Here is a 27,367-nt window from a genome sequence, read left to right on the forward strand (position 1 = left end):
AAGGAAAAAATCTGTATTAAAATTGTAATACAATGAATGACGCTTGCATTCATTTAATGCCATCTTTTGAGCGAACGTCATACAACACGTTGCTACCGTAATTCAATTCAACTTCAAAAAGTAATACATAGATACCATCTCTTAAAATGTGCACATTTTTTTTGGCACCCCTGATATATTCCCTTTGTGAGCATCAAATGAAATCTGGCTTTTGTTCCTTATGGCTCCCCAACATGAGCCCTGTGCTCCAGAATCCTGAATTTCTCACGATTCCTCCAAAACACTGTGATTCCTTATTCCTCAGTACACAGAGCATCTCAGGTGGCACATGTCTGTCTTCGTTTCATTTAATAAACTTCTAATCACCTTTCACGATCTAGCTTGAATGTCACCTCCTCTGTGAGGCCTTCTCCAATCTCCCTGGTACATTTATCGTTCCTCTAATTTCTGGTAAATACCTTCATTAAGGGACTTATCATGCTGGACTAGAGTCGTTTCATTGTCTATCCTCACAACCACCCTGTGTCCCAAGAAAGAAACTCTGTTTCATATTTTATATCCTCAGGGCTTGGCTAGTAATTGGCCCATGGTAGACAGGTACTCAATAAACCGCTGTTTACATGAATCGTGCATTAATGAATACATGATGAGTAACATGTGTAAATACTTTGTAAACACAAATAAAGTTGTTTAATGCATGGTTACCATGTCCCAGAGACAGAGGTACATGCATCTAATTTTGGTCATCCACAGCAACTCCACAAAGCAGACTTGTTCTAAGGAAACTTACGGCACGGGTACCAACCAATCAGAACTGTTGTCTGTGACAGATAGCATCAGCCCTTCAGATACCGCAATAGGCTAAATGGAGGGCCCCAAAAGATACTGATACTGTCATGTCCTAATCCATGGGTCCTGTGAACATGCCCTGACTCAGGAAGAAGGTCTTTGCAGAAGTCATTAAGTTACGGCCATTGAGATGAGACGATCATCCTCATTTGGATGCTTACTATATCCCATGACGCTTACAAGTGTCTTTATAAGTGATGCACAGAAGAACAGGCTATGAGAAGACAGCACAAAGAGATGTGGCCATAAGCCAAGGCAAGCCAGCAGCCGCCAGAAGCTGGAAGGGGCAAGGAGCAGATTCTCCTCTACAGACTCCTTATGCCTCAATACACTTCTACTCAACTTTCGTGCTCTAGCTTGAAGGCCTTGGGGAACGCAACCCTGCTGATACCCTGATTTTGGACTTTTGGCCTTCATGAACAGTAAGTGAGAAAATTTCTGTTTTTGTATTTTCCATAGCAAATAAGTAGTCATTCGTTATAGTAGCCTCAGGAAACTAATACGGAGAGGTACTTTGGTCTCTGCTATAAAGATGAGGAAACTGAAGGTGAGCAAGGGAGGGTTTTCTCCCAGGAATGCAGCTGTTCATCAGCATGGATGACATTCAGACCTGGACGTGTCTTATTCCAAAGCCTTTATGCTCTCTGTGATGTCAGGATTCTCTCTCTGGGGCCTCCTTTGAGGTTCTCAGTTCAAGCTGCGGCAACCAAAATAATATGCATGTACATACGCATACAGACGCCCAAACACTGTCTGTGGAGATGTCCACTCACTGGGTCTGGGGGAGGGCCATGGCACCTGGGTTTTTTGACAAACATTCCAGTGAGATTGAGAACTACAGCATGGAAGGGTGGGAGTTTTACTTTCACAGTCCTGTCTGCATGTACACTCTGAAACACACATCAGGTCACACAGAAGGGGAAATCAGAAGAATGAAGGAAATCCCAACTTCAAACTGAGCTCTCCCTCATGGCCACGGGCACCCCATGCTCTCTCATGCCGCTGGTCTTAAATGAGTGGATTGGGGTTGGGGAAATAATTAAGGATAGGAGTTGGTTATAAAATGAAGCTACGTCAGTTCCCCATAGGGTTTATAAAGTCATTTATAATTCCAAGGAGCTGAGGTAAATATTTAATATTTGATTCCTAATCCATACATATTTACATGTAGGGATTTCCCCATGTTTGACAAGCCCACCACAGGTTTGACACTTTTAGCAAGTGTGACTAGTGAAACCTTACAATTCCCCACGCCCAAAGCAAGGAGCATCTGGCCACTCCTCCAAGAGTTCTAATCAGGAAACAGTCCGTGTCTGCCGGAGCGCAGCCATGGTGACCGAGAACTGCTGAAGGATTCGGCATTGAACAGCTACTGTGGGGAAGGAAAGGAAATAGTGACCAAAAAAAAAAAAAAAAAAGAGGGAAAAAAACTGATGAGAATGCTGTAAGAACTGCCTTCCAAAGGTTCCTGTGGTATTTCTACTTGATAATTTTATGGCAAATTCACATTTAAAATGGACTTCCAACGTGAAAATACTGATACAGTTGGAGTAAAAAATCCAGGAAACTCTCTTTGAATCCTCCTTTAGAAATCTTAGAATGATGGGAACGATGTTGACAGACTCAATAAGTTGACTTACTAAGTTAACTTGCTTTATTAAGTGTGTGGCATCCTGCTGGGAATTGAAAAATAAAAAAGCCAGGTTTCTTCATTGAGAGGTCTTCATTCTCTTCCTAAAGGCCTTGTAATATAAAACTGAGAGTTGCTACTCATTCAGTACCTACTGTGTGCAAAGCCCTCTGTTAGGTTCTGCACATATGTTGTCCCTAACTCTAAAATCCTGATTTTATGGGTGAATAAAGAGGCGCTGCAGGTTACGTAGCTCATCCAAAGTTAAATTTCTCGTGTTTTACGGAGCCAGGTTTCAAACACAAGGGATCAGCCAAGGGCCAATCTGACAAACTGAGTGCTTGCCAGCTATTCAAAGAAGGAATTTCAAGGGAGGCACCCTTAGGAGGGTGTTGGAAGATTGGAAAACCAGGGGGAAAGGAAGTGATTGGGGGATTAGTGAGAGCAGGAAACTGCTACCAGCCCTGTGATTGGGCCAAGACACAGACGAGGTGCGGGGACCAGGAGACGGGCCAGCCCCTGAGAGGTGACCAGAACTCTGGTAGGGCTGCCCTGGAGGATGGCAGCCATGAAACTGGAGCCTGTGCAGGACCTGTGACCACAGAGGAGACACGGCGACTGCCAGAGCCACAACCAGAAGCACAGGGATTGGGAGAAGTGCCCGGGCACCTACCTTTGCCCCGTGCTCCACTCCGCTCACCAATGCCTCCCACAGGCTGAGCCGAGGGTGAGCCCGCGGTCAGGAAAGGGCAGGGAAGTGGCGATTGCCAGGGTTAGCTCCCTGGGATACACAGAAGGCCCTGTCATGCACAGTGGAGAATGAATCTGAGAGCAAATAGGCGAGTGATCAGAAAAACAGGTCTTACTTCTCAGCCCTCGCTTTTGCTGACAGAAGAACACTCTGCCATCAGAAGCAGCTGGGATCCAGTCTGACACATGCCATTGCTCACCCTGGGGCTGCAAGCAAGCCACACATACCCTGTGCCTCTGTTCTGTCAGAACATCCCGGAGTGGTTACGTCCTGCCCCGCCGACTCAGGGAGCTAACTTGAGGTCATGCAGGATGGCACACAGAGGGCTGCTTTGCCGACGGGGAGGCAGGTGTGCTTCTGCTTATACCTTGAACCACACAGGTAGGTTTTCTTTCCCTTAACCATACAGTATATCCAGATTCACCGCCCTCCTCCCTGCCTTGCAGAATACCCCCCACCCCAACCCTTTCACCTGAGGTGCTCCTCGCCTCTGCCCAAAGTACCTTGCTTAGCTCTTTTCTTTCCAAGGATATTTGCCGGGTGCTGGAAGACTAGGAGGATTTCATCTCAGAAAGTGACTGGCTGGTGGGGAAGAGGAAGGTTAGACATGGACCGAGGGTGCTGCCCAGTAATCCTCCTTAAATCATATATGGCGAGGGGGAGCAGACAATCATTTCTTGTGACTGAAACAAGATCAAAGGATTAAGGGTTTCTCAGTCAAGAAGGGTTGGCATTTGGTCATGAGAATGACAAAAGTCAGTCTACTGAAAAGAACAGCTTGCTAGGTGAAAATCTATTAATATGGCCTAGCATGCCTTTTAAAAACCTGAGTTCTTTCAGGGGGAAAGACAGAGGAAAGGCCAGGCCTGTGTGTCTGTCCATGAAAGCTGCCATCACAGCCCCGAGCTATAGACAAGCCCCTCTCCGAAGCTCCTGCCCACCGTTCTGGGACGTGGTGGTTGCTGTCGGAGCCGTTGCACTCTCCTCGTAATGGTAATGGCATCGCCCACCGGTTACTGAGCCCTGAGCCCAGGTCAGGCACACACTGCCCTGTACTCCGTATCTCATCATTCCTCATAAGAACCCTGCACAGCAGTCTCTTCTTTATAAATGAAGAGACTGAGATGTCGGTATCAAGCAGTGTATTTGAAATTACTCCGTTAATAATAAAGTGACTAAGAACAGCTCCTATTTGGTGAGTACTTACTACGTGCCAGCCACTGTGCCAAGCAAGCGCTTTACAGTTAAGCCCCAAACCATGTGAGGCTTCTCCACAGTCAAAGACGAAGGACCAGAGTTAGAGAGAAGTAAACTGCCTGTGTTCACCACGTTCAGAAGGGGCAGAAGCAAGACTCAAATCCAGGTGTCTCTCCTGTCCTGCTAGAGCTTTTAATTACTATTTATCATTTGTTCATTCATTCATTCATCCAACAAATATGTATTGGGCACCTACTATGTGCTTGACACCGGTGGAGGTACCAGTCGTGCTGCAGTGGTCACAGCAGTGCCCTCGTGGACACTCACGTCGGCGACACTGCCGTGTGCTGGATGCCAGGTCCTCCACCAATAGTCATTGAGCATCTCGGTGTCAGGCACACTGGGCCCTGCGACACTGCTCCTCAGTGGAAAAGCGGGACATCACACCTGTGCTGTCTTCAGATGTGCCTTCGTCTCAGACCATCAGCTCTAATGGGAAGGGGCAGGGTGGGGTGGGTGGGGGTGGGGACGTATGTATGGCCTGGGCCCTGGCTCTGAAGACTTTCACCCCAACATCTTTAGGCCAGTCAGCCGAAGTACACTGAAAGTTAGGAAAAGCTAACGCAAAATGCTTTTGTAAGCCTTTCCCTAGAAAGGTTGAACTTGATACCATCGGGTTGGTTTAAGCAGCTCAAGAGATGCTGGCTTACACGCTGGGTGAACAGGTGCCAGCTCAGCTCATTAAGTCCCCCAAGTTTTCATCTCTCCCAGGCTAATTGGCGTTAATGCGTGGGGTGCCGGATGCTTATTACGCGGGTAGCTGCAGCAGGCTCTTGAATATTCAACACCTGAAGGAGTTTGGGATCAAAGACACAGACCATGGCTGTACATGAAAAGCGGCTGTCCAGCTCTGCTTCTGTGCCCACTGAAGTTTACCCCGCTTTGGTAGGGGGTCGGGGTGTGTGTGACAACTGTGTTTTGGCAAGACAACTGTTTCGTGTTGTCACTGGGAGTACTTCTCATTCTGCAGGGCTATGATTTGTCTGTTTCCCCAATGACACTCAATTCGTAAATATGTACTGAGTATGTTGCTGGGCACCAGCCTATAGGTGGGGTTTGCAAAGAAAATGGATCCAGTCCCCGCCCGCAGGGCACACGATCTGGTGGGAAGATGGATGTGGAGTTGAAGAAAGTGCAGTATATCGTGAGAGCTACTGTACCAGAAGGCAGTACCCAGAATCAGTAGCCCAGGGGAGGGCCTAACTATCCTTGTCTGGCGGGATCCAGGTAGGCTTCCTGGAAGAAGTGACATCTAAGCTGAATCTTTTCAGCAGTTGTATCTGTTCAGTCTGTGCCTCACTACTTTGCATACTGATCCCCTCCCATCACCCACAGTGTGGGCTATAACACCTATTTTGGCTTTCTCATAGTAACAAGAGCAGCAAACTAGCATGTCACTACATATATGTCAAACACCGTGCTGGGTCACTTACATATGTGATTTCATTTGTTCTGAATGAGCTCCCTGAGGGACGGGTCCCATCACTCCTATTTTACATGTAAGGAAATGGAGGCTTAGAGGATTTAGAAGTTGCCCAAGGTCATATGGATTAATTACTGAATGGCAGAGCTGTGGTGGAGCAATTTGTAATTCTGAAGATGGTAACACAGTCACTGGGGCGCCTTCTAAAGAACACTTGCCTCACTGGTCGCTGTGAGGGTTCACTGAGCTCCCTTAAATGAGGCCCTGTGCATGCCGTCCATCAGAAAGACGCTTAAGAAATGTGATCCCCGGGCTTCCTGGCATTGGTGGCAGGGTGTGATGGCACGGGCATTCTCCTTTGATTTGTGTGGGAAGAATACTAGGCACTAAGAGGGCTTCCTTCTTGGTTTATCAAACCAATAGCTGCTTTTGGTCCCCTTTTGTCAGCTGTTGCAAGCTGCGAAAGGGCCAAATGTCCTGGGAATTGCTGGACTAGCTGGCCAGAGAATCTGGAGCCATGACTTCAATTAGCACCACTTTTAACCCCATTTGCCTACTTTTGCCCGAGGGACTGAGGGTGGCATGGGGAGAGGACTCTGAATTGCTGGTTTGCACCAAATGGTAGCAAGCTGAAGAAGTCAGAGAGGACGTCTCATAGCACAACCTATAATATTTAGGTATCTGGAACACCCGTTTGGTGCAATGTGGGGGCCACGAGAATGCACCTAGCGGACTTCTAACTACAGAGAAACAAACTGACCAAGCACTCCTGAATGTTGCACTCAGGAAACCCTCTCCACTTCTGCACCAAGACCACCCTATGCACAGGCTGCTCCCAGCCAGTGATAAAGCAGGGCAGGGATACTCTGGCAGGTCCATTCCCAGGAGACCTGGGGCTCCTCTGATGAGCAACTTTGGCTCAAGGACGCCACACGGCCTTGTCTAAGATGCTTCCACCCACCCATCCTTCCTCTCTTCTCTCTTTCACTCTGGGTCAAACCTGCATTGTTATCTGATGGCTTCCCCTGGCTCCCTCTCCATTTTTGCTCCCAGGTGGGAGTAAGTCTTTTCATCTCTTCATGCGCTCTCACCTGCTTCGTCTGGTTGAAATCCCACCAGCCCTGACGGCCTCAGCTGCTGCCTACATGAAAGCCTGGTGATCAGAGGCTGAAAGAAAGACCTTTACCTTCCTGTTATAAATGAAAAGTTCTGACACAATGGATGCAGTGGGACCATTGTCTGCCTCTGTGTGGACAAATTGCCTAACTTCTCTGAGACTGTTTCCTTAACAATAAAAATGAAGGTAATTACTACTTTTTATAAGTTGGTGCCATGAGGAACGATTAAATGAGCTCATGTACGAGAGAGTTCATAAGCACTCAGTAAATATCTGCTCGTATTTTTACTGGGAAAAAAAAGTGGGCCCTCCGGATGCAAATTTTCATCTATTAATTTCATCACTGAAGTTACTGGGTATCACAGGCATTTTATGAAACCTACCAACCTCTGCCGCTGGCTTCCAAAGGATTTTAGAGATGATTTTGCCCATCAAGATAGATAATCCTTCAGCTTTGAACTGGAAGATCATAATGCTTTGCCAATCTGCTCTGATCCCAGAGAAAATGGACTGATAAAAAAAGGTGATGACAAGATTTAAAGCCACTCCTTCTCTCCCATCTGCTCAAAATGCAAACTGAGCAAGGCACAGTGAGACGGCTTTCTAACCTTTCATTTTTATAAACGACGGACACGAAGTCGGCCCCAGGTTTTCTTACTGAAAATAGGAGCGAGTGTGGTGACCAGTGTTCTGGCGGAAGCTGGAGTTCCATCACCCACACCACTTTGGGCCCGGAGCAAGTCACCTCCCATGAATTTCAGTTTCCTCTTCTAGAAATTAGCATATTATTACTCAAATGAGTTATGACAAATAAAACACATAGAACAGTGCGTGGGACATAGTCAGGGCTCAATAAATATTAGCTGTTGTCATATTACTAATAATAGAGTCATTATCATTGGTTTATCATACAGATTAACTGAAATAACAGTATCTAGCGTATTTTTAGGCCCCCAGTGAATGTTCACTTTATCTGAATCTAAACCATGAGCTTTAACACTTTAAAAGAAGTGACTAACGCAAGTTTCTTTTTTAAGAGGCATGAAGGGCGGTGGGGGAGGAGGAAGATAATTAATATTTAAGGTCTGGAATAGGGTGTCTGTCTTCATTTTCTTTCAAGCTCTTTATTGCGTTTTTTGTTTGATTGCAAGCAGTTCTGATCCTTCTGATGGATATGTGTAGTGTGCTCTCAAGAAGATAAAAGGAGAGAGAAAGAGAGAGCATACAACTGTATACACACACGCAATGATGGATGCGAAGGACAGAAAATTTCCAGTAGACCTGGTCTATAAATTGTCATTTAAATTTGCAATTTAAAAACACTGTCTGACTTTTTGATTTAGGCAACTGTATATGACAGACAAATAATGGAATCCTAATAAGCAACGTCTAAATGACACCCCCAGTCTCCCAGACAGAGAGGGCGGCAGTCGAATTCTAAGAAGAGAAAATAAATCTACCAAGAATAGGAAAGATGACCAGAACTAAATAGTTGCTCTAATCACTTGATAACAGATACCAGGAAAATGTATTTCGGGCTGTTTAAAATTCAAATCCTTAACAGACGAAGGATAGGTTATCTAATGCAAACCCCTAAAGTCATTGTGAGGAGACAGAATTGAGTTAGATTTTTACATTTCATCGCATTAAAACAGATGAACCAAAACATCAAGGCACCGGGACAACAGATTACAGTTGATAAGCTAAGGTTAAAAGCTGTGAACTACAAAAATCACTTGCGCTCAGAGGTATACCCACTGACAAATCTTAATTCCAACGCTTTACTAGAGCGGTGGTCCTCACTGGTGGCACCTGCAAAGGGAGGCCCACCCTAAAGTCTGGTTTTCTGCTCGCTGCAGGGAACAAGTTAGCATCTTCTCCTGGCCACAAAATACAGAAGATAAACACTACATCAGTTCACCGATGAAAACAGAATGAATCACTGACTACTGAAAGCGGTTCTATATGCCACAGCTTAAGCACGATTTGGCAAATTTGGGAAAGGATCACCGATGACAGAAAGGTGGGGAGAGAGGTTTTGTGAGTAAAAGCTAAGGAAAATGAGATCACTGAGCATTTTTCAAAATGATAATGGCAAAAAATTCTAATGGCATGGGGATAGCTTAAATGGTAAGGTTTAGTAAAAAAGTAACGCAGAATTAAAAACACAGTGGGATCAAATCAGGATGCATCTGTTTGCATGCTTGTGTGCACATACTCATGTGCGAAAGAAACAAAAAAAGATGAAAAGAAAATATACCTGAGTGTTAACTGTTCTCACTGGAAACCAGAATATGACTTCAGAACCCTCTACGTAGTGCTCAAAGAAGCCATTAAAATCGACCGGCATTAGCAAATTACACAAAATCTATTTGCAATCTATAACTTGAAGAGCAGGAGGAGAAGCCACAGTAACCATTATTTTAAAACATTAAAGGAAAACTAATGGACTATAAATTACTAATTCTAGGAAAATGTAGGCCAAAGGCCAAAGAATTACCTATCTAATATAGGCTATTCTATTGTTCAACAGATGCTTAATGAGCATATACTATATGCCTGGTTCTATGCATAATAGGAAAGGAATAAAATATGTGTAGAACTTGAAGGAGCTTTCACTCTAGAAGACTGGGGGGCAAGTTCCTGCCGAGCAAGATTTCTGATCTGCTGGCTTTCCTATCACTGGACGACAGGGTAGAATTTATTTTTCACGACTAGGGATTTAAAACTAATAGGTAGACAAAGTCTATAATAATGGAAGATATTTCACAAAGCATCCATTAAACCAGAAAAAAATAAAATAAATCTGAGCTCCAAGAACCTTTATTTACATCTCACAGCCTCTGGGAAATCCTGGGATATTTGGTTATTTCTGCCCTGGGATTTCAAATGATTGCAACAAAATATAATTGCTTCTTAATCGTCTTTAGTGTCCAGGACATGTTTATAATCTTTTGTGGCCAGCACTCTGCCTGCTTTTAGAAAATGCTCAGAAAAGGAACGAAGGAAAGAAGGAAGGAGAGAGAGAGGGAGGGAGGGAGGAAGGAAGGAACTCAGAGAACTTGGCAATCATGACACAGCCCCTAACAAAATTAATTGGTACTGACAATTCTCGATTTGACAAGCATTTCTTCAACCTCTACTGTGTGCTACGGGCCACAGTGAGCACCTTCCCATATGCATTCAGTTGTTTCTATTATTTTGAACTCCAATCCGGGGGTTATTTATTAAAGCTACTATGGAAGACGAAGCACAGAGACTTTGCAATCCGACTATTCAGGTTCATAGCCTCACTCTGCTCGTTTCTAGCCTTGGGCAGAATCTCTTGACTCTAGGTTTCCATATATGTATGTGAAAATAAAATGAGGTTAAACATTTAGAATGCCTGGCACACTAGTCATCTTCTCCCAATAGAAATGGTTTTATTTCCTATAAACTTGTATCACATACTTTCCACTAGTTAGTCACAGCCTTGGCCTGACCAAAAGCCAATGGGTACATGGCTGAGATAGCAGGTACAAGTCTTGCAAAGTTTCATGAAGCCTGGGCTAAAAATGACCTCAGCGTCATTGCACATTTCCTACCTGCTGTCAAGCATCAAGTTACCTTTCATAAGTTCAACCTGATCCCAGCACTCATAGCTATCCATCACGGCTGCAGTAAGACGTCCAACATCTTTAGCACACACGTCCATATTGCTGTTAATAAGGGATATGGGGATGATTATTTTCCAAATGATAGCGGTCCTGATCCTTTTTAGGATCACCTAATAAGAACATTTTTCATTGTTGGAGATAATTCCCCTTCCCATGCACATTTGTCAAAGACAGTTTCCCACACTCCCGTACATCATCCTGAAATACATGATAAGATTCAGGTCTGCTATTTATCATCTGCTGAGCTTCTTCCAATGTGAGTTCCTACATGGCTTTTCTTGCCTCTGGTTTAACAATTGGATTGCTAGTTCTCCCTAGAGCCATCGCGCCAGCCAGAGGAGGTTGAAAGACTCAAGTGACAACAGTCCCCAATCTGAGGGAAGTGAACCTCCAATGATGATATACAAATTCTTTATAAAAGTAAATTGCATTTATTGCTACCACTTTACAACAGGAACTTTACAATAGGAACTGCGCTTTCACTGAGGTTTTATTTGATGGCCATTGCTGGAAAACAGCACCGTACAGCAGAAAGATCCTATGCTTTCGATCATGTAAACCTGAGTTTAAAATTTCGATTCTTCCCATTACATGATGGGTGACCTTGAACTTATTTTGAACTTATCTTAGGATATTTCCTCATCTGAAAAATGGGAGTATTACCAACCTCGTAACTCTCTTGTATTCTCTGGCTGCATTTTATAGTCACGTAACTAATGTCATTTTCCATTTTTTCCCACTGGGAACTCTTCAACAAATTCTCCTCCTCCCAGCTGGGAGGGAACATAATGACATAAGCTGCAGTCCCTGACGTCAAATCTCTATTTAAGACTCAATCTAGTGAGGAAGAAAGGTTTATACATACAATCCTATTTGATGGACAAAAGAAATAAAAACTTTGTTTGGATTTGAAAAGTTTTTAAAAACCAACATGCTGACAATCATGGGGAAAGGAAGGCTTAATTGAATGAAAGAAGGGGAATGCAAAGGAAGAGCTTCATGGAAGTACTATCTGAGCTGCGTCTCAGAGGATCAGGTGGGCCCTGACAGGCAGGTAGAGACGGGGATTTTTTTCAGGTTGGGAGGAAGCAAACTTCATGAATGCTCAGGGAGGGCCAAGCAGGTCAGCGTGTTCAGAATGTGCCAGGTGTATTTACAGCTTGTGTACCATTTGTTGCATGGATGAGTGAGACGGAACACCAGGGCTATTCAGAGCACAGGTTCTGGGGCTATGGCACCGACTTTGTCTCACCTCTCCAATGTCCATTTCTTCATCTGTGAACTAGAGATTTAAAAAAGGGGGCTACCTCAAAGGGGTGTTGTGATTGACAAAATACATGGAAACGTTTTAATATATTGCCTGATATTTTGTCACTGCTGACAGAGAGTAGTTACCCTTTATTACCAGTATCTTCATTATTATTTCTGATGTGGGGATGCCCATTGGAAGGTGAACTGGGCTGGTGATAATACCCAGAGATTTGGAGCATTTGCAAAATGGGAGTGCGTGTTCCAAACTGAGATCTGGAAATGCACTTCGATTTGTGCACAGTCAAAATCCTTCTGAAAAATATAGAGTAACTGGCATGGCATCATCCTTAGACAGGAAAATATTCCCTTCCCAATCACGTGGTGTCCTTGTATGTGACAATCTCCCAGATGCCGTAGACAAGGGGGGTAAAGAGCTAAGGCTTCCTGTGCTTTTCTAACTCCACCACATTCTGTGCCCGTCCTTCCTTTCTTTTGCTAAGGCCACCTCAACTTAACAGTGCTACAGTGGAATCGGCAGGAAGTTGCCTTGCAGTGTGTGCATTACCTGGCATTTGGAAAGAGGCCACACCATTCAGTGGGGAGCAGCTTAGTCTGGTGGCAAGCATGTGGACAGTCTCTGGGGTCAAAGAGACCTAGGTGAGAATGGGTCCCTTTTCTTACAAGTTGAGTGGCCTCAGGTAAACCGTTCACCTCTCTGAGCCTCAGCCGCCTCCCATGTAAAATAAGAATACTTGTCTAAAGGTTGTTTTCAAGCTTAAACGAGACAACATGCAAGATAGGCGTTCATTCTTCTTTCACCTCCACCCCACCGTCTCCTCTCCCTTTCATGTCTGTGTGCTCTCTTGATGGACTGTGCGGAAATGCTCAGTCTTGCAACACGTGTATTCTGACCATCCCAGAAGCTGTGTTGCAATGGAAGGAGGTTGCTGAAATGCCAGCATGCCTGGGACATCATCTGCTCAGCAAATCCACAGAGATAATCAAACCTCGTGCTCTGAGGCATTTACTGATTATCTGCATAGATGAAGCCTCTCCCACCCCAGGAAAGAGTGTACCCTTACCTGACGTACAGGACTTGGAGGCCTAATGTGCAGGGCTTTGTTCTCCCAAACATCAAAATTCAGGCCCAGCCACCGCCAGAGGCAGCACACTGAGCTTAATGAAGCAGTGGGATGAACTAATATGGCAAATCTTATAGCTCTTACTACCAATATGGCCCACATTACGCTAAATTACAGCACCAGACGTGATTGGACACACATCACAAAAGGAGAAGTAGTTCAAGGAATGGGAGGAATTTTCAGGGCCACATAGTAAGAATCTCCACAGCCAGCATTTAGGGGAGATGTTGGTGTTTTTTAAATTTTCTTTGTCCTTGTACAAATCATTCTCCCCATACTTTATGGAAATTAATTTAACAAATGTTTACTAAGTACCAACCATGTTCTGAGTGCTGTGCTGAGAACTCAGAGCTAATGGCAAAGACAGAGAAATACGTAAATAATTATTGTAAACATGTAGCAAGTGTGATGATTTGAATAATTACAGGATATTATGGACCCCTCACAAATCCAGTCAGGTGAGTCTTGGTTACTCATAATTTCATTCATTCACTCACTTATTCATTCAACAAACATTGTTGCGTACCTAACGCTTTCAGTGTTGTGTTTAGAGGTAGAAGTGAAGTGGTTAACAGCACAGACATGGTCACCGCACTCACAGAACGTGCAGCCTAGTGTGATAAAGACAAGTAAAAGGATAATTAAAATAATGCATTACGAGGGGCAAAATGCAGGGCTTTGAAAGCACACGGACCAGTCCTGACCCACAATTTGGGGTCATAGAGGTGGGTTGCAGTGAGTCACCAAAGCATATCTGGGGTAAGTCATATTTAGCTTAAAACTAAAGCACAAGTGGAATAAGCTCTGAAAAGAATAAAGAAAATCATATTCCTGGGAGAAGAAAAGCATTTGCAAACTTCCAAATGTGCAAAATTACATGGTAGGATCAGGGAACCAAAATTAATTCAGTTGAGCCACAGAGTGGAGTGGCATTCTGGGAGAGTGGTGAGAGATGTGACTGGAAAGATAAGGAGGGGTCAGACCAGACAGGGCCTCTTTGAAGCCACGATAAGCAGTGTGAACTTCGATGGGGGCAGTAGGAGCTGCTTACTGACGAGTCTGAAGCAGAGATGGGACCTGATCAGAACTTCACATTAGTGAACAGTGTCAAGAATAGCTTGAGGATGGATAACATTGAAAACCTGAAGACCACTTAGGAGGGTGTTAGGATGACTCTGATGAAGGTAGCCTGAACCCCTTTCAGGAGAGGGGCAGAGAGGAGAGAGAGAATAAACGGATCGGAGAGAGATTTAGGAGATCACAGGGCCTGATAATCTGCGATTCATTAATTGAGAGCATTTGGAAACTCAAAATGCTAAGGATGACGACCCAGTCACAGTTGCTGAGTTCTGAAGGATGACCAGGAGACAGCCACGTAAACAGGGTAAGAAAGATGATCCAAGGAGAGGGAATATTATGCACAAAAGTTACAGAGGCACGTCCCGGGACCTGAGGCTCAGTGTGGCTCTGGGCATGAGGGGGCCCAGTGACAGAAAAGGAGACAGGGATCAGACCCCAAAGGGTATTCCTGGTGTGTTGTCTCCTGTGGTATGCTGCTGGGGTTATAAAGTAAGCTCCAGGAGGAAAGGAGCTGTGAAGGGAGGCTTGAAGAAAGCCTGACTTCTTGTAAGTCAGTTAGAACCAGTTAGAATGAAGCGCTGAACTAAGTCACCAGTGAAACTTGAAACGAGTTTGTCTTCAGGGAATGACCACAATGAGTGAGGCATCCTGGAATAAATTCAACCCATGTGCTCACAGTGTGTACAGAATCTCTCCCACCACACGTGATATGATCTGACAGTCAGTCTTACAATGAAGAACTGGACTTCTTGACCTAAAACAATATTCCCTCCCTCCTAAATCCTTCAGCCCAAGAACTTTATGGGTCAACCTGAGATAAATTTACGAGGTCTTGTAATTAAATCCTTGATTTTGAATTTCCAAAGCCTGCAAATCACAGAGGCAGCAGAGAGTGATTAATTCACCAAGATCCAAACCCTTGCCAAGACAGAATGGTGCCATAAATTTACACGATGTGGCTAATCTGTTTCTATGCCCACTCCCCTAAAAACAGTGTAGCCCCTGGAATTTTTTCACATTCCCCAACCCCAAGCATCACAGCACTGGGCAAACCCATAGAATGCATTCAGGGAAGATGGCACAGATTTTCACACTGGGCAGACTTAGTGCTTTCTAGCTCATGAAAACAAGCCACGTGACCTGGAGAAAGTCTCTTGATCTCTCTGAACATTATTTTCTTATGTGTTCCATGAGGTGATGTAAGAGTTAGGCTCATTAGGGACAATTTATCTAAAATGGCCAGCATGCAGGAAGCATGCAATAAATGATGGCTATTAATGAACGTTTGTGGCTTGACAACATGGTCCATTTTCCTTTGCATTTCCTGTCCACTTTCCCAGTTGTTCTTGGAACAAGCATCAGTTTGAAGATGGACCAGTTCTTTTTTCTCACTGGCTGATTAGCCCATGTAGCTTTGGAGAAAAGGGTACCTTCTACCTCTCTTTATATCCTACAGCATTGAGAAGTGCCGCCTCTCAGGGCTGGTAGGAGGGATGAGGGGCAGAGAAAAAAGGGAAAGTTTCCTTAACTTGAGTCTACGAGTACATATGGAGAGAACTGTGTTAGGTGTTTTCTATTTTTGAGTCATATAAACTTTATTACAATATTTTATTTTGAGATATTATTATGCCCATTTTACAGATGCAGAAGCTGAGGCTCAGAAAGATTAACTAGCTAGCCTGAGACACACAAGTAGAAAATGTGCTGAGAACTTGACTCAAACTTAATTTTGTCTAATTCTAAAGCATGAGCTCTTCCAAGAGTCTTCAGTATAAAGAAGAGAAAACAAACATACTAAGAGGTTATTCCTAAGAACATAAGTTGTTTGAAATCTATTGAGCTGAAACATCAACAGCCAGGGAGTCATCCCTGGGCTCCAGCCCAGGCTCTGCCACTGACCAACTGAGTGGCTGTGGGCAAGTCGTTCCCCTTTTGAGACCTCACCTGTGAGAAAACGGCTCTGCACAGCCCCAGACACTAATTCCTTACAAGCTTTTATGCATGTCAGCTTCTAGAGAACCTATTCATGTTTCAGTGTATACAGACTTTCAGAGTATTGTGTTAGTTGTGTTTATTAAGATGAAAATTCACTTGCTTTTGGTCAGGAAAGCAGTGAAAAGCGTTTTCATAAGAATTTTCTTTACTATGACAAACGTAATATTTAATAAATAAATATACATTGGAGTAAAAAAATAAAATACATTTTATGAACAGTAACAGACTGAGAATGAATAGAAGGGGCAAGGGAGAGAAAAATATTTCTTTTCAGGGAAGGATGAGACCTACGAAAATCAGAAGGGCCTCTCGAGGTAGAAGTTCTTCAACTACATGAATTGACTGGACTCTGAGTCCCCTTTCCAGGTGTTTCTCTGTCCCCCAGAACACTGAGTGCCACCAGGGCCCTTGGCTAGCACGAGGTAAGTGTTCAGGGACAAAAGAACTAATCAATCAATCAATTCATTAACTAATCAGAACTTCACATTAATTAGTCAGAGCCTCTTCTATGTTTCAAATTTGGCTGAACAAATATAATTTCGATATCCATTTGGTGCCTGAGGAATCTAAAGCTCAAAAAGTGAAGAGGGTTGAAAGAGTGGAGTGACAGAGTGGGGGACCTGGGACGTGAGCCCAAATCCAGTGTGTGGGCCGACCTCAGGCTGCCTCCCCTGCAGCACAAGAGCAATGAAACAGCAGTTCTGCACCCCAGGCCTGAGAAACATACTTTGTAAAAAGCATATCTCAGGGTCCTAAGGAGCCAATGGGATAATGAATACAATCGCACCTTATAAGCTCCTAAATGGTAAGCTACCATTAACGGGTTACTTTCCAGGGCTAACCAACAGTCTAAGGATCAGGAATCTGAGTATGGCATTACTGAAACCATTCCTTAACCAACATTGACCAGAATTTTCTAAGCAAACTGCCAAAAGTTCTCACAGCTACTGAGGCACAGAGCCAGGCTTCAAACTCAGCTGCAAAGCCAAGGCAGCTGCCACGTGACCACCAACTTCTCCTGGATCCAATCAGTGTCTTGATTTTTGGAGCCAAATCTTTTTGAGAATAAATAAGGTAATGTGTTGTTGTTGTTGTTAACTCATGATTCTTGGGTACAGCTCTAATATAAATAGAAGGAAAGTGAATAAGTTTATTTCTAGGTGTTTCTAAAAAACCAGGAGACAATGCTGAACTATAATCTCACAAAGAAGAGGTCCGAAAGGGCACCACTGACCAAGCCAGTGCCATGTTGCAGATCCCAAGTGGCCCTTTACCCAGGATATCTCTCTTGGCCTTCTGATGACAAGTCTCTCTGTCTCTCTCTGTCTCTGTCTCTGTCTCTGTCTCTGTCTCTCTCTCTCTCTCTCTCTCTGTCTCTCTCTCTCTCTCTCACACACACACACACACACACACACACTCTCACTCTTAAAGATAAGTGTCAAAGAGGCTAAATAAGCCATCTCTGGTTACACAGCAGGTAAGGAGAAGAGTTAATATTAAAAACCAGGTCTGTCCGGATCCAAAGTTAGCGCTCTTTCTGCTACACTAAGCTGCCAGATGGGGTGACTGAGAAACTCCAGGCAGTGCCCCCAGAAGTGTCTGCATCTGCTCATCATGGGACCCACTCCTTTACCATAGTCTTCTACTAGGTGGCCTAATTCTGGGGCTTCAAGTAATAAGCACTGTGTGAACTCTTCTCCCTTTTGATGGCAGGTAACGAACTTGAAAATATACATCCTCCAGTGCCCCATCAAATTCCACTCCTGGAATATGCACCGTGTGACAAGCTGTATGTGTCAGGGACACAATCCAATAAAAATGAAACGAAGAAAACAACTTTCTTTCTCACTACTTTCATCCCTACCTTATTTGTATTGTGAATATTCTAGTTACATCTCATAGATGGCCTGTCTAGAAACTCATTTTATGGTGAAATATGCCCCTGTCTGACTTGTATTTAAAACTGTCTGACTTGCTTTCAACAGGTTGGGTTAAAGAATTGGGGTGATAGGTTTTTGAGAAATTCCAAAGGACCTCTTAACTTTCTTTATCCCACTCTTTCTCACAATAGATGACCCATATTGTGAGGTATTCTTTTTTAGGGAATAGAATACCTTCCCTGGGAACTATCTAAATCTTGCCACGTGGTGGGGGGGAGGAGAACTCTTCTAGTCTGTAATATCATATAATAATATGAAAAATATACTTTGGATATATGTCAAAAACAAAGCAGGATATAAAATTGTATGAATAATATGATCTCAAGCACATATTATTCTGAAAAGTCAGTTCAGAAGGAAGTAACTTAGAATGTTAATAGTAGTTACTTTTGATTGATGGGATTATGTATGCTACTTTGCTGTTTCTAATTTTCAGTAACAAGCATATATAGCTTTTTTTAAAAAAAGTCAAATGAAATTACTAAAATATAGTATAGTATATATATTTTTTTTCCAGAAAGAGGTTTAAGTATTATTCAGTATTTCCTTACTACCAAAAGCATTATATGAGGTTATAAACTTTGACTAATACCAGGCAAAAAGACTATTCAAGAAAAGAAAGTTATATATCAATCTTGTTGATGAATATGGATATCAAAATCCTAAGTAAAATATCAACAAATCAAATTCACGTATAAGAAGTAATACAGAAAACAATACATCATGAATGAATAGAATTTACCTCAGGAATGAAAATTAGAAAAATCTATCAGTGAAATCCACCACAAGATAAATTAAAATAGAAAAATAAAATATGTATTGAAATAAATATAGAAAAAGCATATGATCAAATTCAACATGCAAATTCAGGATTGAAAAACTATTTCCTGGAAATTGATAAATAAAGGAGAACTAATAAAGAAATTTAGAAAAAACTTCAGTATCACACAGGTAATTGAGAAACACTTCGATTAATTTAAGAACAAGATTAGGATACCTACTATCACTAAATATTGTGCCGACAGACCTAGCCAATGCAGTAAGACAAGAAAAAGAAGTACCGTGTTTCCCTGAAAATAAGACCTGGATGGACAATCAGCTCTAATGTGTCTTTTGGAGCAAAAATCAATAAAAGACCCAGTCTATTTTACTATAATACAAGACCGGAGCTTATAAAATATAAAATAAAATAAAATAAAGTAAAATATAATATAATACCAGGTCTTATATTAATTTTTGCTCCAAAAGACGCATTAGAACTGATTGTCCAGCAAGGTCTTATTTTTGGGGAAACACGGTACTTAAGGATTGCAGAGGAAGACAGAAACTTACTCATGAGGTTATATGTTGCCTCCACAGAAAAATCAAAGTGGAGTTGGAAAAAATATTAGTGAAAGAGTTGAGCAATACAATTATATTCAAGATTCAAGACTGATATATAAATTGTGTATTTCCTTTTAAAGTTCTACTTATTTTGATCTAGTGTCCAATATTTGTTTAATGGAATATTTACTATTCCATAGTCAGAACTGAAGAACAAGAAGTGAATTATTATTCCTGTTACCAGCACATTCTCTTTCTCACCGTAATGTATGAGTGTGTTTCCATAGTGCCTTGGGCCCGACACGTATATAGAGAATAAAGAGGGTTTATCATTGTTGCATAATTACAAACAATTTTTAAAATCTTGCTCTGGGACAGATCGGCTATATACTGTTTAAGATCCCCTCTATGATGAGATAAGAGAAAATAATGTAAGAGGACGATGATGATGATGATGATGAAGAAGAAGAAGAGAAAGAGGAGGAGGAGGGGGTGGAAATAGGATAAGAGAACAGAGAAAAGAAGGGAGAGGAGGGAGACTGAAGAAAGGTGATAGGAAAGGGAGGAGGTGAGAAGAGGTAATGACAGAAGGAGGAGGGTGAAGAAAAAGAGGAAAACGAGAAACAAGGCTACATTTTGTTGAGCCTTTACTATATGCCATGTACTGTGGTGTATTTACCTTATTTCAATTAATCTTCATAGTGAGGCTTTGAGGTTTGTACTGTTATAATCTTATTTTATCGGAGCGGAAACTGGAGCTCAGAGAGTTAATATTCTAAAGTCACATAGTTAGGAAATGGTGCAGCCAGAATTTGACCCAGATCGACCTGGCCAGACTCCACAGTACGAGCCACTCACTAGAGGACACCCGTTGCATGCGTATTGTGCTGGCTTTAGAGCTTCTTAGAATGTGAAGATGAGGAGGATCCACAAAGGTCACCTTCACGCTCCCACTCCAAGTCCTCAACTGAGCCAATGTTCTGAAAACCTGAATCCTCTCTTTAGAATATTTCTGGTTTTGCATGTTAAAATTAAGAATGAAAAGATGTTCACTAAGATACAATTTTTAATGCATTAAGCATTCAAGAGCACAAGTGTAGTGGAAAGGTTAAATTTGAAGCAAAAATATAACTTGTCAGTTTCCACTGAAAAAGGATTTGAATTCTAGTACATACCGGGCTCTGCAATTTTTTCCCCCCATGTAGCAGTTCTCCCAAGACCTGTGCTCTCACCCACTGGCTTTCCTTCTATTATTCTTAGACCACAATGCATTTAAAAAAACAAAAAACGAAAAACAAGGTTTACATTAAGTTTTAGGGACTAAAATAGACAGCATCCAAAATATTTGTGTTTCAAATAAACACCTAAAGCAAAATTTATAGTCCTCCCTGGGTTTTGGCTATCCAAAGTCTGCATATGCATTATGTTTATGTCCCTTGCTTCCTATAGAGTGTCAGACAAATGCCATCACAAAACATGACTGGGCAGGCACAGCGACGTCTCGAACAAATCACTGCCTATACAAAGCAACCAAGGGCATCTGGGTCTGCAAGCCCATATTGACAGATTCCAAGACCTGAAAGAGAGCTCTATTAACCCTCTTCTATGCAGCTGAGAAGGCAGGGGAGGAAAAGAGCCAAAACCGCAGAGAGAACACACACACACACACACACACACACACACACACACACACACACACAGAGCAAGAGGTTGCTTGCATCCAATTACAACAGGGGGACATACTAAAAGGTATGGCCATAAAGCCACAGGACCAAATTCTTCAGAAAACATGAAAAGTGATAGAATTATTTTATTATCCCACTAGGCACGCCGGTGTTCATTACCAGATATCTATGTGCCTTCCCTGTATAATGCACTTTCTAAGTGTTGGGAGTTCAAGGGTGAACAAGAGGTCCAGTTCTGAAGGGGTGTATAGTACAGACGACAAAAAAAAAAAAAAAAAAAAAAAAAAAAAATGCAGGGCAGGTGTAAGCACGTGAGATGCTAACAGAGTGCAAAACAAACAAGAGCAAGTAACCCCATTCAGAGAGTAAGGAACGCCCCCCACCCCAGGAGCTCCCACCAAGCTTACACCTGAACACTGATAAGTAGGAGTCCATCTAGAACAAAGTGGGGAGTGACAAAAGGATTTCAGGCTAGATTAATAAGATTCCAGTGGTTCTAAAGTCTGGTCTCTGAACCAACATCATCACCATCATAAAATATACAATCCTTGTATCTCTGGCAACTTGTTATAAATGCAAACTCTCAGGGTCCCATCCTAGATCTAGACTTAGGGAACCCAAAACTCTGGGGGTGAGACTCAGCTGTCAGTGTTTTAACAAGCCTTCCATGTGATTCTGGCGCTCTGCAGTTGGGAGAACCACTGATAATATGCAAAGGTGAATAAAAACAGACAGAATGCCTGGAGGGTAGGCAGAGTTAAATGGTGAGGGGAAGGGGTGGTTAGGCAGAGATCTTGATGGAGGGATGGGCTAGAAGGTAAATCAGGAAGGGCTTTATACGTTATGAAAAGAATTTTGCATTTTAGTCAGAGAATAATGGAGAGCCATTCAAATATTATACAATGAGCACAGAAAAAAAAAAAGCCACACAACAACAACATAGTAAATAAAGCTGATGACTATTAAAAATATATACGTGATCCTAAAGACAGTACTGTATATCATTCCAGAGATACAAACTCATTCCTGTATGGACAAGTAGCCATTAAGAAAGAATCAAATTCGGTCCTACCTTTCTTTCTGGAGTCTTTCTTGGTGCTGGTTTTCACAGCTACTTGAAGTTCTGTCTCAGTTGACATCCTACTAAATCCTTAGTCCACTTCACACAGATCCCGGGCCTCGGCCAGGATCATTGAGGACTCTTCTCCAAGACAACAACTCCGCCCTTCAGAAACGACACCCCGAGCTGCACATTTCATTCACTCTTTTCGAGTGCTGCAAATCAAGGGAAGAGAACATTCAGAACCATTGCCCTTTTGAAGTGAAACAGAAATGAGGGGGAACAAATGAAGACGCACACATACAAAAACAGGAAAATCTTGGTCTCCATGTACAAACGGCTCTCATGACTTCATCAAGTCGTGGACGGGTCCACAGCAAAAGGAATGAGAGCCCTACCTGCAAAACTGTTCCTCCAACTGGGTAACTCAGATCTCTGAAACCCTGGATGTTCAACAAGGGCAACCCCTAACTCTTTGTTTTCCATGTTTCTCCTTTTCAGGCACGAGATGCCACCCAGAAAACACAGCACAGGCATATTTCCTGAGCAGCCCTGTGGAGACATTTCCAATAGTGGGGCACTCATCCATCAGCCAGGCTTGATCAGAGTCGTGACAGCTAAAGCAGATCATAGGGAAGTGACCTGTGTTGGTCCCTCACTGGCAGGCAGCAGAGGCAGGCATGGAGTTGACACAGAATTGGGCTCCAAGGGTAAGGTGACAAATGGGGCTGAGAAACTTTCCAGCAAGCCAATTTTTATGTCAGCCCCCGCCCCCCGCCCCAGCTATAAGAGCAGACAAGCATTTAACGTGGGGAGAAAAAGAAGTAGATACACATTTCATTCATTCTTTCTTTAATAGATATGCATTGCACACTGCTAAGTACTGTTAAGTTCAGACACTCTTCTGGGAAGAGATAATAATAGGACTATAACCACTTCAATTACAGCTAGTATTTACCATGCACTCACTATATACTATGCCCTTAGCTACTCCTTCACATATATTAACTCATTTGCTTTCATTAAATTGAATGAACGTATTCCCTGGGTCAGGCCAACAGTCTTTTTCCAGTCACTACCTATCTGATAGTTATATCTGAGAGTTTAGTTGAAAATAAACATTTCACTAGTTATCCGTTTTTTAAATAGTATCAAGATGATATTATACTATGGCGTAGCTGCCTAGGCTCTGATCGAGCTTGGCTGATCAGGCTACTAGAAATGGATCTTCAAATGGAGCAGCCAATCCTTAGCTCATCCACAGATCTAGAACTGTGTACTTGAAAAAGGCGGACCTAGAATGCCAGTGTCAGCGCAAAAAGGGTAATGACCCAAACCGCTCCATCAAGACAACTAAAGATGGCTTAACTGGAAGGCCAACATAAAAGCCACATGAATACGATAGGTTCCCTGGTTTGTTTTTAATGAGCTATTTTTTTTGAAGAGCACACTAGCCCTGAATGAAAGGTGCTTGCACTAGAGGACCTAAGGCTACAACTAAGGAAAACAAAAAGTTCTCTCTCTAGAATGGGGTCCATAAGATTATTTATAGAAAATGAAAACTCTTCTTGCCATTTTGGTTTCCATGCCATTCCGTTAGCCTGCACTGCCCTTCCTAACCTCTCCCCTCCCCCAAAAGACAGCATTTCATAAGAGATGAGAGTCACAAAACCCGGTCATAGATGGACATAATTAATTTTATTTATGATATTTATCATTTCATTGCAACACCTATCTATTACAGGAGAGGTGCAAATCCTGGCTCCTTCGTGTCAACAGACATTTACTGTGCAACCATGCTGGCCAAGAGTAGACAGTCAAAGCCTGGTTCCTGTCCTCAAAGGAGCTCAGTCTAGCAGAGGTGTCAGTCATGTAAGGGACTGCAATACACGTAGCCAGAACTAAAGCAGACAAACACCTGGCATACTCTCAGTAGTTGAGCACAAAGGATCAACTACTGATCTTTGCTTGGAAGAGTCAATCAAGCTTCAGAGAGGAGCCCTACGCTGTGGGATCTTGAAGAATGATGCTTCTGTCAAGTGCATGATAAGGGAAAGGACCAATGGCTACTCAATAAATGCATGTATAACAAAGGAATGAATGGTTGTTTCAGGCAGAAGGACCAGCGTGTACAAGGAGGCTTGAAAGTAACAACCAAACTAATAAGAGGAAATGTAAGTCTTATACTTTCCCATCTTCCCAATTTTCCCTTGGGTGCTACCTTTCTATAGAATCTTTCTTTTCAAGTCTGCCTTGACATTCTATCAACCCCCTTAAGCTTCAGTTCAAAGAGGTATCTCATGCAGAATGGTTTTCTGATCTCTCTGTTAAATGGAATTTCTCCCTACTTATGTCATGATCTGATGTTTGGCCAGCTTCATAGTTTGATCCACTTACAAGCAATGTGATAATGAGGAAGTCACTCAACCCTTTGCCTTAGTTTCTCTATCTGTATAATGGGGATAACAATATCAACTTCATAAAACTGCTGGTGAAATTGTGATCACATGTGTAACAAGCTTGGAAGAGTACCTTGCACATTTTCTCGTAAGCACTTGATAAATATTAGGCATTAATAGTTTCCTTTGTTAATTGCTCAAGGTCACATGGCTGATATGTGGCTACAAGTCATCTTATTATCCTCCTTCCACAGAGGAGGAAACCAAGGTAGGTTAAATCTGCTTTCCAAGGACAAATTGCAGAAAATGATCGAATCTAAGACATTTCTATCATGCTGGTCTTGCACACAGTAGGTACCTAATCCAAAAAGACAGAAATGAGCTGAAATATGTGTATTTTACACAATTTCAAGCACTCTTCAAAGTCAATGTATAAAACTAGATTGGATGTGGGCCACTTTCTCCCCTTCAACTTTATAAGTGACAATTACAGCACCTGTCCCTATTCTGTATCTCCAGCGTCACCTGTTCAACAAAATGTGATTGTGTTCAAGTGTTATAAGCATTACTTGTGAATTTCTGAAGTACATTCGTATATCAATAATGAAAGGGAACCAGCATCATTTTGAATAAAAACTTAAATAAGGGAGCTGTACTACAGAGAGAACGTACCATGGCCGGGACCCTGGCTCCCCTTTTAATTTTCCAAAAGCCAGAGGTTGAGCAAATGCTGTGAAGTAACTCCAGATTATTTAGGAAATTCGTTTCTTTGTAATCAAGGAGATTAAAGTCCTCTAGAGCCAGAAACCATGTGACAACTCAAATCATTTTCCCCCAGCAAAAGCCGTGAAACCCTATCAGTTAAATTCAGGCTCGCCTAGAATTTTGAAATGCTTCAATAATGTTTCTTTGCTCCACACAATCTGCAGTAATTTAATATTCCTGAAGTGTGTCAGGTTTTTTATAATGAGCTCTTCAAATCTAAGTGTGAATTATGTAACATTCCACTACAGACATTTTGTCTAGTGAACTGCTTCTAAATGTAAAATCCTGTGTTCAGGGATTGGGGGGCCAGGGGTGGGGGACACCAATCCATAAAGCAGAGCAAACAGATAGGACTTTAAAATAATGCTAATAATAACAACAACCAAGCACAAAGGTTTGAGCAGCTACAAGAGAATGAACACATACTAAAACACCCCCCGACACACAAATTTGTGTACTTTCCTCCCCAACGTCCCCTCCCCTTGCACGATCCTATCGTAAAATAAGCTACTGTTGATGAGGGCCCACCATGTACTATGCTATCAACTTCTTGTGTATTATCTTATTCAATCCTTCAATAACCTGAAGATATTATTATTATCTTCACTTGACAAATGAAGAAAGTGAGGCACAAGCCAGTTTAGTGGCTTAGCCACAGTCACATGACTAATAAGTAGCACAGCACAGGGCAGGGTACAAATCACTCTTCTCCCCAACTTAACTCAGAACCCTCCCAGATGTCCACCAGCTAGTGAATGGATGCACAAAATGTGGTGTATCTATACAATGGAATATTATTCAGCTACGTAAAGGAATGAAGTACTGAACCTTGAAAACATCACACCAAGTCAAAGAAGTTAGACCGCATGTTGTCTGGTTCCATTTATATGAAATAGCCAACACAGATACATCCACAGTGACAGAAAACAGCTCAGCGGTTGCCAGGCAACTCACCACAGGGGGAGTCACTGCTTATTGGCTACAAGGTCTCCTTTGGGGGTGATGAAAATGTTTTCGGCACTAGATAGAGGTGATGGTTGCCCCACAGCATGAATGCGATAAATACCACTGGACATACACACTCAAATGGTTAATGTTGTTATACGAATTTCACCTGAATTTAAAAATAAAATAAAAACTTCCCAGCCAGGTCTCACACCCAGATTTAAGCCTTGTGTGATATGCTAAGCCTACTACAAATTCTAGTCTAAAAGGACAACCCAGCCTTAAAAACCAGATGAAGAGGAGGTAGTATTCCCAGAACCAAGACTTTGGGTTTGAGTAGCAGCAACTCCACAGGTTACAAAGTACATGCCACTACCAGCATGTTCTGTGAGTGGGGGCATCTTCACCAGCTTTACCCAAAATAGAAAGCACCGAAGACAGACCGTTTATCAACGTGGCACAAAGGTTTGCAACAGTATGGGTGAGAAGCCTCGGTTTCCTTATCAGTAAAATGGAAAGATAACAACCAAGTAGGCAAGATTTGGAAGAATGATGAGGTCTGGGACATCAGACGCCTAGCTCCACGTACAGAATGCTGCCTTTTGTGTAAGAAAGGGGGAGATCTACATCTGCGTCTCTTTACAAATAGAAACACAGGGCAAACAAATCAGAAACCAGTGAAGCTGTTTTTCTACATGGGAGAGCCTGGGTGGTGGAGTGACTGGGTGACCGGTAGACAGATATGGCAAAGGGTGATACTTCTCAGAGTATAACTTTGTACATAATTTCCATTTGGCAGCATATTAATAGTCTACATTTTTGGAAAAAAAAAATTAAATTAACAGGGATAGGAAGTGAGGGGGGGCAAGGCTAAAACTCAAGAGTGGACTGAAACAAATTAATCCACTTGTATTTCAAATGAACTTCATAAACACAATCGCTGGAGGGGAAAGAAAGAACAAATCCAAATAATTTATGGCCACAGAATTTGACTGTTTACACTCAGTCTTGGGCAGGGTTGGGTCAGGGGGAGCTGCAAACAAACCTCAAACTCTTTTTAGTAGGCTTTTTGGTAGTGTTATGAGCAAAGCAATTATGA

The 27,367-nt window shown here is 42.5% G+C and overlaps 1 protein-coding gene across 12 annotated transcripts in view; it reads right to left on the reverse strand.

The window, feature by feature from the left end:
- The window catches only part of DAB1 (DAB adaptor protein 1), a 1,100,137-nt gene that overhangs the window by 243,902 nt on the left and 828,868 nt on the right, over positions 1-27,367 (reverse strand). For all 12 annotated transcript variants that reach the window (XM_019742545.2, XM_074334774.1, XM_019742544.2 and 9 more), the window contains one exon: positions 22,172-22,374. In XM_019742545.2, coding sequence (XP_019598104.1) covers positions 22,172-22,238 — 67 coding nt within the window. In that variant the 5' untranslated portion in view covers positions 22,239-22,374. The remainder of the gene's footprint in view (positions 1-22,171; positions 22,375-27,367) is intronic.

This window comes from Rhinolophus sinicus, linkage group LG06, assembly GCF_036562045.2.
Source record: "Rhinolophus sinicus isolate RSC01 linkage group LG06, ASM3656204v1, whole genome shotgun sequence".
Classification (NCBI taxonomy): Eukaryota; Metazoa; Chordata; class Mammalia; order Chiroptera; family Rhinolophidae; genus Rhinolophus; species Rhinolophus sinicus.